The following is a 12,031-nucleotide window of genomic DNA, read 5'->3' as shown; positions in this document are numbered from 1 at the left end:
GCAAAGATTTCTCAGGTCTAACTGTTGCTCTGGGTTTTCATTTCCTATGAAGGCTCTGTCATGTAAAACTTACATTAAATACATTTGCATGCTTTTCTCTTATTAATCTATCCTTTTTAGTTTAGTTTTCAAACCCAGGCAAGGACCCTAAGAAGATTGAGGAAAACTTTTTTATAGCCTATAACTATGTGAGATTAAACCAAATGTTCAAATGTAACAGACTGCTTAAACAAAGAAAGAAAGAATGGGGAAACATGAGAATTGTTAGTAAGTCCTATCAAGATAAATCTTAAAAAAACCCACCCTCCACCCTGCAAATGATAAAGAATCAATGTGTTGCCGTTCCCCTGACTTGCCATTTATTATAAGATAACTAACTCTTAAAAGAAGAAATTTTAGTGCAGTATGTAATGAAGCATGGACAGGGGCAGGGGAGCTCTCAACTTCCAATTTTAATCCAGCTGGAAGCTTTAAAAAGTGTTTTGTTCCTAAATTGCAACTGCTTAATGAAAAAGTAAAATATATTTTTTTGTTCCTGATTTTAAATTAAGAAACTTGGAACAAAGGGACTTTTAAATGCATTTTGTAAAGTAGAAATTAAGTTCTTATTCCTTTTTAAGTAGTAGGTGAGTCCTTCAAACATTAAGGATGTCAATGCTGAGAAAGCATCAAATGAAAGAAAAGTAGAAAAGAAATTGATTAAATCTATCCTAGAGACAACAGATAACCAGTTTGCCATAGATCTTTCTGGGTTACTTATGATGGCCTCATCTCTGCAAACTTGATCAGAAATTGAGAGGAAAAGGAACTTCAGGTTTCTTAACTGAAAAATTAATGGTATATCTCTAGGATATCTCAGTAGAAGAAGTGGAGATTACTGCCAGAATGCAGGGTACTGAGAAGTCTTCCAGGTCTGGACAGAGTCATTAACAGGAGAAAATTACCCACCTGAATGTGCAAATCATGGGTCTTTGCGATGTTTCCAAGTTCGCCCAAAAACATCTCAGAGCAGGAAAGGGAAAAACGTGGTGTCACTATGGGCTTCACTCTAGGATACTGGAAATAATTTTTAAAAGTTGATAAGGAAACTATAGGTATCATGAATGTGTAGCATATCATGTAACAGTCCTCATTTCTAAGAGTGGGTGGAAGTGCTGGGTTTCATGGAAACAACTCATGGCTGAGGACAAAGGAGCACCAAGTCCAACAGTAGAAGATCTCATCCCAAATGACAGCCACCCCCTGCTCTACATCCATAGGAAGACTCCGTCAATAGCTACACTGGTGGCCTTTACAAAGAGAATGGATTTCTGAATATTGACTTTGTATCCCTCCATTTTGCCAAATTCACTTATTTAGGTCAAGTAATTTTTTTGGTGGAGGCTATAGGGTTTTCTATGTACACTATCATGGCATCTGCAAACAATGACAGTTTTACTTCCTCCTTTCCAATTTGGTTGCCTTTTATTTCTTTGTCTTGTCTGATCACTGTGGCTAGAATTTCCAATGCTATGTTGAATAGAAGAGGTGAAAGTGGACACTCTTGTCTTGCTCCTGATCTTCGGAGGAAAGCTTTTAGTTTTTGCCCATTGAGTATGATGTTGGCTTCAGGTTTCTCATATATGGCCTTTATTATCTTGAGGTATGCTTCCTCTACTGCCACTTTGCTGAGTGTTTTTATCATAAGTGTTGTTGTACTTTATCAAATGCTTTTTCAGCATCTATTGATACGATCATATAATTTTTTTCTTTCATTTTGTTTATGCGATATATTATGTTTATTGATTTGCAAATACTGTACCATCCTTGCATCCCCAAGCCAATTTGATCATGGTATATGATCTTTAAAATGTATTGTTGAATTCAGTTTCCCAATATTTTGCTGAGGATTTTAGCATCTATGTTCATCAGCGATATTGGCCTGCAGTTTTCTTTTTTTTTCCCCTTGTTAAATTCTTTTTATTGTTTTTCTTTTTTTTTTAATTACAGTTATCAGTTTTCTTTCTTTATTGTGTCTTTACCAGGTTAGACATTTCTCTGAGGACATACAGAGAGCCCATAGGCATATGAAATGATGCTCAACATCACTAGCCATCAGATAGATGCAAATTAAAACCACAATGAGATATCACCTCACACCAGTCAGAATGGCCATCATTAACAAATCAGCAAATAACAAGTGCTGACCAGGATGTGGAGAAAAGGTAAGCCCTAGTGCATTATTGGTGAGATTGCAGTTTGGTGCAGCCACTGTGGAAAACAGTGTGGAATTCCTCAAAAAACTAAACATGGAACTGCCTTTTGATCTAGTGATCTCACTGCTAGGGTTATACCCTAAGAATCCTGAAACACCAATTCAAAAGAACTTATGCACCCCTATGTTCATAGCAGTGTTATTTACAATAGCCAAGTGCTGGAAATAGCCTAAGTGTCCATCAGTAAATGAGTAGATCAAAGAATTGTGGTACATTTACACAACAGAATGCTATGCAGCAGAAAGAAAGACAAATATCATATGATTTTACCTATAAGTGGAACCTAATGAAGAAAACAAACAAATGAGCAAAATAGAACCAGAGACATGGAAACAAGGAACAGACTGACAGTGACCAGAGGCAGAGGACCAGAGGGGATAAAGGGAGAAGGGGAAAGGTTCAGTCAAGGAACAAATATAAATGACCCATGAGCATGGACAACTGGGTGGGGAATGACTATGGGAGCAATGGGGGAAAATGGGACAAATGTAATAGAAAAACAATAAAATTAAATTTAAAAAAAAAAAGGACCCATGGACAACTGGGTGGGGATTGACTGTGGAAGTAGAGGGTGGGGTGGGGCAAGGGAGAGCAACACGAGAAAAATTGGGAAAACTAGTTGAACAACAGCAAAATAAAATAAAATTTTTTTCATTGATTTGTTTTTATTTTAGAGAGAGAGAAGAGACACACAGAGAAAAACATTGGTTTTATTTTAAAAAGATTTTATTTATTTATTTAGTTTTAGAGAGAGGGGAAGGGAGGAAGAAAGAGAGGGAGAGAAACATCAGTGTGTGGTTGCCTCTCATGTGCTCCCAACTGGAGACCTGGCCCACAACCCAGGCACGTGCCCTGACTGGGAATCAAACCCGCAACCTTTCAATTTGCAGGCCGGTGTTCAATCCACTAAGCCACATCAGCCAGGGCTAAAATAATTTTTTTTAAGTGGCAACAGTCAAAAATAAGTAAACAAAACCTTAAGAGAGACATGAAAATAAAAAGAGAGGAAGAATAGAGAGGCAGAAGAACTTTTAAAGGAGAGTGCTGGAAAGACTAGAAGTGAGGCGGTGGCCTAGTCCCCTTTCCTCATCCTGGGTATGTGTGCTGACCACGGCATCCCTGAGGACTGTTAGTTGTAGAACTGGCTCTGATGTCACCTGAGGTGAGGGTTCGAGCAGGAAAGAAGAACTCATAGAGGGATGGTGAGAATGAGGATCAGCAAAGCTCCACCTAAGTCTCCAAGACTAGGTTGAAAGACATTCTGAGGTTTCATATGGTTTCCAATCAGACCTCAAAAGATGTAAGGGAAGGGTTTGGCTTGCCAATCTAAGAGACTGTGCTACAGAATCATGAACCAGCCTGCTGGGGACGAGGCAGGAAACAGCAGAGCTTCCATAGGCTCAACAATTGCAAGGCCTGCACAGAGGAGTACCTGGCTGAGGGCCTGCAGGTCATGTGGCATGCCACACATATGTATATGGACCAAGGCAGCCTATGGCAGGGGTATTGGGGTCAGACACCACCTGTGTTTCAGATCAGATCAGGGGGTGCAAGAGGCCTGAGCCAATATTAATATAGCCAACAAACACCATGCCTCAATTTCCAGTTGCCTGCAATCTGTCCACAGCCATGAAGCTGTCCCCTACCTTTGCAGAGACCAGTCCTATGAAATTAAAAGGTTCCAGAGGAGAGGGAGAGGAAACCACTGAGAAAGCAAAAAATGCCTGACCTCACTGAGCTGAGTTGACAGGTGCACTGTGAAAACAATTTAAGGTTCCAGGAAAATACTTCTGTGTGCATGGAATAAGCCAAAAGTACACAGATTATTCTCTGCCAAGCAACTTGATAACAAGTCCAACAGCTTAAACAAAGGCACCCCCAAACAAGCTGGGAACAAGTTTACTTACGTTCCTTTGGAGCATTTCTGACACAAATCTGAAATAAGACAACAAATGGAAAGTTAGAAAACAGGCATTTTCAACAAAAATATTTTTAAGCATGAAAACATGGTCTTTCCATGTCCCATTTCCCATGCAAACATTTCTAACATCACACATGTTTCACCACCACTAATTAAGGATTAACAAGTAGTAATTACTCTGCTTTCTCATTTGCAGAGATGGAGTGCAAAATCACAGGGAAGCACAGTTTTATCATCTACTGTCAGCTGGGCTATTCACGAATGTTCCCATAGCACTCAAGCCATTCTACCAGCCTTAGCTCGTTTCGTGGGATATTACAATAGGGGATGTTCCAGGGATAGTCAAGTCCTGGAGTCCTGTGCACCTGGAAGCATTTAGAAGCCATGGGGCTCTCTGCTCCTAATTTCCCTTAAGTGGAGGCTATTTGCTCACACAATATCATCCTTTACTTCAAAAGGTAGAGTCCTATTCTGCCTGGATTCTGGAATAAGGCAGAAGAACAAGGTCAGAGCTGGTTGCGTGATACGTGTGGTGATGGGGGTGGTGATTTCACCAACTATAGCTGCAGGGATGGTGGTATCTGCATGGCCTACGAAATGCTTAATTCTGCCCTGGCTGGGAATGTTTACTAGCTATAGCTTCCTGCCTTCACTATGCCTTTGTTTCAGAATAAAATGTGAATTAAGCTTTATAATGACCACAAAGACAAATTCAGAGAAAAGCAGAGCTGATGACCAGTGCTAAGGGGAAGGTACATACCCCCTTTTCCCTGGGAGCAGGTAGCAGCCCCTAAGCCTCCCTTTTCAGAGAACACACTTAGGTGAAGGAGGCCTGGGGAATAAAGAAAAGTGGGACTTCTAAAATTTGCATTGGTATATGTTTGGACTTGGAGGAGATTTAAATCTAAAGAAATTTCTTGTATGTGTGTCTCTTGGGTGTTGAGTGTCATGAAACACAATTCCTTGTCAAATCCTTAAGGTACTATGGAAAAGCCATTAAAGACATGAAGGAAAAGTTCTTATAGGATCAGTAGAATATCCTGACATAAGATAAAATGTTCAAATCTGTGTTGTTCAAGGGTCAATTGTAATTTAATGAATAGGCCCCGCACACACTTAAAGCAAGTTCAATATACAGGAGAAGACCAGATCTAAAAAAGGAGAGGGTAAACCATTTATTTCAAAAAAGAATCCCTCTATTTATGTAGGGGTTTACCCTAAGTCTCCTATAACAAGGTCACAGAAGCTTTAAAATATAATTTGGTATACAAGAATAGTATTGGCATGCAACTTTTTAAAGGACCCAATGAATTTCATAAATTGGGCAAACCCACACTGTAACATATGTGCACATTTTGCCTGGGTCAGAGGTCTCCTCTATGTCTGCAGCTCTGTAAGTACAGCAGAGGGGATGCCCACAAGACAACTGAACACAAACATACCTCTCTAATTCCTTGGTTGATTCCTCAGTGGTTTCCTTATATTCTGGAAAAGTGTCATTCATATCCATGCAGACTTTGCCCACAAATGCCCGCTGCCCAAATTTATCTAAGGCACACAAAAAGAATCTAAAGTTATGTGTCTTTCCCACACAGTACCTCTTCTTTAAACATGTTTAAATTAAAACGATTATGGAAACATAGGTGAGAATGTTAAAGATTATCCATTAAGAACAATAACAACAACAAAACCCCACTGAGATCTGTTAGCAGTAAATATTCTTCCATCCATTATTTCAATCACCACTTCCCCCACCCCCACTTCCAGGCAGGCCAGGTAATAATTGAGTGTGTTGTACTGATTACTTAGCTTTTCCCTTTGCTTACACAATTTGTCTATATTATTACTCAAGTTATAACTATCCTTGTTCCCATTTTATCTCATAGAGAGGGGACAGCTTCAGACCCTGGTGAAACACTATTCAACTTTGATGTGTCTACACATTGTTTCTTCTTTCTTCTTTCTCTTTTTTCCATGGCTCACAATTTCTCTCCTATCTCCTATCCTCCCATTGTCCCATGGATTGAGTCCCTCTCTATATTTTTCCTCCATTTTACAGAAAGAGCAGCGTGGTCTAGTGATAAGGAAAAGAGCACTGGAGTTTGACAGCCTTGGTTGGAATTGACTCCTTATTGCTCTGATTACTTCCATTGTAGTGGATATTATTTGTTTAAGGCCTAAACGTTTATGTGTCCAGTGTCCACTGCTATGTGCAGGATTAGAAGGAATACACCAGTAGTGTATATATAGTGTCTGGCACATGCTTAGAAAAGATATTACCGCTATTCTTAACTATAGCTATGCCAATATTATTATCGGTAAAAAAAAAATTGTATTCAGTCCTACTAGCAGCTGTCAGCACTAAAGAGCCTAGTCCTCTTTCAAGGTTCTAGAGGAATTCTATTTTAGCTAGGAAGTTGAATCTACATCAGGCATTGTTAATTCTTTTCACAATGTCTCCACCTCTGTCATAAGAATCTTACAGAAGTCTTTCTCCCTCTCTCTTTCCCTGTAATTTATTTTAATTACTGGTTATTAGATTACTCTTCTTAAAACACCACTTTCATCACATACTTCATTTGATTCAAAACCTTCTTTGAGTTTTTGATGTATATTCAAATCTCTCCACAGTCTGAACCATTCCATCTGCCCAACCTACTCTCCCACCCCTACCCTCCATTCAATGAATCCTGTTCAGATACTCTGTTTACTGCTTCCAGTGTCCACTATAGACATCTTTGTATTGATGTCATTTCCCTTGTCTGGGAGATATTTTCCTCTTTTCCCACTTTATTTTTCCTTCAAAGCCAAGTTTAAAAATCTCTTCCCTCCCATGAAATCTTCCCAGATGTTCCCAGTTCTGGGTTCTCTCTGTCTCCTCGCAAAATAGCAATAGTTATTTTCAGCATCACCCTTCAGGTCTTTGGCATGAACAACTTTGGTCAGCAAGCAGTAGCATCAGCATATCAGCCAACAGCATTTACTGAGCACCTGCAATATGCTAGGTACTGTGTTGGATACAAGTTTCAGAATCATCAACCTAAATCAAATCCCAGCTCTGCTAACCAGCTGTGTGACTTATGCATGTTTTGTAACCTCTCTGAGCATCAGTTTATCCACCTGTAACATGAAGACATCAATAACTACCTCAGAAGGCTGTTTGCAACTTAGCTGACATAAGCCACATGGAGTGCTTTACACAATGCCAGGTATCTTAGTAAGAGCACTACAGCTGTTCCTAAAGTTACTAATCAGTTACTAATCAATTAATCCTAACTGGCAGCTCAAGGGTAGAGACTATGTTCTGCTTCATTTTGTTCCCAGCAATGTGCACAGTGCCCTGAGTCTAACTAGCAGCCAAGATATGTCTGTTGACTATAACAAACTGTTGCCATCACTAGAATTAATAAACCTGGTCCAAAAAGTATGAAATCAACACAGAAAATTTAGAGCCATACACATCATTCTGGAACCAAAAACCATAAGCAAATAATCAAATTACTTAAACAAAAAAACAAACAAACAAAAAAAAACATTCAGGGGCCACAGTAATACACAGACACCTAATTACTTGCAAGAAATTCAATGTTCTAATTCCAGTAATTAAAAGGCAAGCCTACCCAAAAGTGTAACTCACTGCCAGAGATGGTCTGGCTGGCTGTGTTGGATGCACCCAAAAATCATGCTTTCATCTCCTCACCTGTAATTTCAGCAAGGAGCAGAGATGAGTCAGTGTAAATTGTTGCAAAGTAACAAGCTGTGGTTGTTCCATTCTTCAGCGTTCTCCTCTAAAAATAAATCACAAAAACCGCACATGTCAAGAAAGTCACATGGCAAATACAGATGAAAATAGAATTTTAGTTTTTAATTTGAAAATGTTTTAATTTAAAGTTATGTCATCTCAATATGAAATGCAGTGAAGGTAAATGGCAAGAGTACTGATATTCCAAAAGCATAAGCTGGAGGAGAAGTTGATACTTTTGATTTCCTAGACTCACATGGTTCTGTTTTACAGAATTCATAAAATGTGATGCTAATTAATTATGTATCTTTTAGGTTTGTATAAGCATATGCAAAATTTATTGCACCTGGGAATGGATAAATGAGATTTTTCTGTTATTGGGTAAAATAATTCAGCCAGACTTCTAGTTCAACCTGGCAGATTGGTCACATGTATCTATGTCCCTTCCTGAGCAAATTTCCACTAAAATAACAGTAAAAGAGCACAAAATGTATTACCCAACAAGAAGAGACATCAACAGAAGGAACACTTCAACATCTCCATAGGAAAAGAATATGAATGAGAACCTGAATGCAGCTGAGGAAGAGAGAAGCATGTAGTTGTTAACAGGAAGTTGGCTCAAAGTCTGTCTACAGATGATTAAGCCCCGGCAGCTGTTGAAGTTAGCTAATCACCCCTAGTCTGTTCCTTGCAGGAGAGACGTACTCTTTGTAAAAATTGGGTAGTATTTAGAAGATAAAAGCCCCAAAGGACAAGGTGAGGCACAGGCTGAAAAGACAAGGTTTAAGACCAAATCTGGCTTATCTCCAGTGTCCTTTGGTCTGCTTGCCCAGAATACCACATGTATTATGCTCACCACTCCTGGCAGAACTGAAGGACTCTTCCCTAGAGAAGGCGAATATGTCTACAAGGAAGACATCCACACAATGACATGTGGGGCCCACAATTGAAAAGGCTGTTCACTACCTTCACTGCATATCCCATGCTGAAGTTCACTAGTAAACAAGAACTATTACCACACAGACCTTGCATTTGATGTCTTAGGGCATCACACTTAAATATGAATGTATGCTCAAGGTTCAACAGACACTGAAGGAGAGATACTGTGAAAAGAAGAAGAAAGAAAAAGTCTGGAAAAAATATTGGAGGAAACACAATCAGAATAAAGTGCAATTTAAAAAAATGATTAACATTCTGGAAGAATTAAGAAGATATCGTATCCACAAGACAAGAGCACAATGCTTTGAAAATCAAAGAACAAGATCTCTACAAAAGTAGAAGTTTTAAAAGTGAAATTTGGAAGTCAATAGAAGGGGTGTAGGATAAATTAAAAGAGAATCCCTGAGAGGAAAAATACTTTGAATTTATATAACAAGGAAGAGCATGCTCTGTATATGTCAGACAGCAATCTCCACTCTGCATCCGTCAGTTGTTGAAAGAAGCAAATGAGAGCCCAGTGATGCCAGTTAGTCCCAAAGGACAAGAGAATTTGAAAAGCTGGATTTTTTTCTTTTTTGTTTTTATATGTTTTATTGATTATGCTGTTACAGTTGTCCCAAGTTCTTTTCCCTTTGCTCCCCTTCACCCAGCAGGCCTCCTGCTTCCAGCAGTCCCCCCGCCCCGACCCAAGTCCATGTCCATGGGTCATAGATATAAGCTCTTCTCTACATTCCTCCCATCCATTCTGCATCCTCCTACTAGGTTTCTTAATTCCTGTACCAATTCCCTCCCTCTCCCTCTTCCCCCTCTCAGATGACCTCCCCCCAAAACTCCCCAGACCTATGATTCTGGTTGTCTGCTTGGTTTGCCTTTGTTTCTATGCCCTAGATTCTGTTGTTGATAGTTGTGATACTGTTATCATTTTAATATTTATAGTTTTGATCTTCTTTTTCTTAAATAAGTCCCTTTAACATTTCATATAATAATGGCTTGGTAACGATGAACTCCTTCAGATTTACCTAGTTTGGGAAGCACTTCATCTGCCTTTCCATTTGAATGATAGCTTTGCTGGATAGAGTAACCTTGGTTGTAGTTCCTTGCTTTTCATCAGTTGGAATATTTCCTTCCAGTCCCTTCTTGCCTGAAAAGTTTCTTTTGAGAAATCAGCTAGAAGCCTTATAGGTACTCCTTTGTAGGCAATTCTCCTCTTCTCTCTTGCTGTTTTTAAGATTCTCTCTTTATTCTTAACTTTTGGCATTTTGATTATGATGTGTCTTGGTATGGGTCTAGTTTGTTTGGGTCTCTCTGTGCTTCCTGGACTTGTATGTCCATTTCCTTCCCCACATTAGGGAAGTTTTTCTTTATTATTTTTTCACATAATTTTTCAATTTCTTGCTCTCCCTTTTCACCTTCTAGCAATCCTATGATTCAAATGTTGGCACATTTATATCTGTTCCAGAGGTTTCTAAGCTTCTTTTCATTTTTTAAAATTCTTGTTTCCTCCCTCTGTACTGGTTGACTGTTTCTTCCTTATGTTTCAATTTGTTGATTTGAACCCTGATTTCCTTTCCTTCACAACTTGTTTTGTATGGATTTTCCTTCATTTTAGCCAGGATAGCCTTCATTCTTTCCTTGTCCTGTTTAACCTTTGCTGTCACATCTGTGAGCATGTTTATTACTAATGTCTTAAATTGTGCATCTATTAAGCTTGCTATCTCCTCATCCATTAGGCATGCTATCTGCCCATTTCTTAGTTGTGTCACTGGGACCTTGATCTTCCCCCCTTTCTGGGCTATACTTCTCTGTCTCCTCATCTGTGTTTGCCTCTGTGATTTGGGTGGGATTGTCACACCTCTTACATTATAGGGGGTGGAGCCTTAGGTATTCATTAGTGCTGGCAATTGTTTTGGTGCTGTATGTGGGGGAGGAGTCTGAGAGGAAAAAGTGCCAGTTGCTGCTGCTTTTCCAGGCACTTATCCCCCCTTCCCATACTAAGCAAGTTGCCTCCTTTTCAAGACTAGTAGCTTCTTCCTCTGTACAGTCAGAAGAAACACGGCTCTATTTTCTCCAGCACTGGAACCACAAGCTACATGGTCTGGTTTGGGGCTGGGATCACTTCTTTATGACTATTTTTCACCCCGGGTACAGCTAGCTGCACCCCTCAGCTGCCACTGCCTGCCAAGCACTGCCCCTGCAGCCATCCTGGCTCCACCCCTCCTACCTTTCTGACTGATTATTTCTTCTTTATTTCTTTGCTGAACTTCCCTGTAGTTTCAATTTTCTGAATTTTCTGGGGTTTTTTAGTTTTGAAGTGGTTGTAAATTTCTTCTTAGTTGTGAGGAGATGCAGACTGTATATTTACGCCTCCATCTTGGCCGGTAGTCTCGAAAAACTAGACTTATATGTCAACCTTTTCAAATTTTAAGACACTTTGTGCATTAAATAAAATACATCTGGCTGCCAATAGAGGATGATTAGAGCCTACGAACTACAGACAAGGAGGAGCTGTCTATCAGAATCACAAATCCAGGAAGAAGGCTAATACCATGACACAGATGTCACATTCAATCTCCACCAACTCCCAAAGTGTCTGGAGCCTGTGTACTCAGTAAATATTTATTGAATGAACTCCTGAGGAAGCTGAATGACTAAGCAACACAAGACATAAAATGAACTAAAATTAACATTCTTGGATAAATAGAATAGGACACAATGTCCTTGAAAGAGGACAAGCTACATTATAACAGTAGAGTGAATTAATGACTTGCAAAATTGGACCATGGTGTTCTTTAAGAATGTGATACAAAGGTATATACAGAAGTTTCAACATTTTTCAAATTGGAGTTACCAAAAGGGAAGAATATACTCAGAGAGAAAGAGAAATTCCCAAATTGGAAAAAAGACAGGAGTTCTCATATTGAATGAACTACATATTAAAGATAATGAACTGAAAAAAAAATCTATAAGTGAAATTTCAGAATACCCAGAAGGCCAGCAAGTTAGCCAGAATAGAATGAGAATCAGATTGACACCAGCACATTGGATGCTGATGGACAAATCATTTCAAATAGAATTTTCTCTACACTGAAAGTACATAATTTAAGAGTCAGAACAAAGTAAAATCATTCTTCATAATTCAAGGATTTCAAAGATTTATCACCCACTTTATTGAAA

The 12,031-nt window shown here is 39.1% G+C and overlaps 1 protein-coding gene across 1 annotated transcript in view; it reads right to left on the bottom strand.

Moving 5' to 3' along the window:
* The window catches only part of GDA (guanine deaminase), an 89,400-nt gene that overhangs the window by 21,350 nt on the left and 56,019 nt on the right, over nucleotides 1–12,031 (bottom strand). Inside the window, exons 4-7 of the mRNA XM_090274174.1 lie at nucleotides 7,877–7,964; nucleotides 5,619–5,724; nucleotides 4,163–4,190; nucleotides 949–1,056 (exon numbers count right to left, since the gene is read on the bottom strand). Of these exons, the coding sequence (XP_090130300.1) occupies nucleotides 949–1,056; nucleotides 4,163–4,190; nucleotides 5,619–5,724; nucleotides 7,877–7,964 (330 nt within the window). The remainder of the gene's footprint in view (nucleotides 1–948; nucleotides 1,057–4,162; nucleotides 4,191–5,618; nucleotides 5,725–7,876; nucleotides 7,965–12,031) is intronic.

Source organism: Furipterus horrens, unplaced genomic scaffold, assembly GCF_987537825.1.
Source record: "Furipterus horrens unplaced genomic scaffold, mFurHor1.1.pri manual_scaffold_4, whole genome shotgun sequence".
Taxonomy (NCBI): Eukaryota; Metazoa; Chordata; class Mammalia; order Chiroptera; family Furipteridae; genus Furipterus; species Furipterus horrens.
The sequence above is the reverse complement of the archived record's forward strand: the minus strand, read 5'-3'. Positions and strand labels throughout refer to the sequence as shown.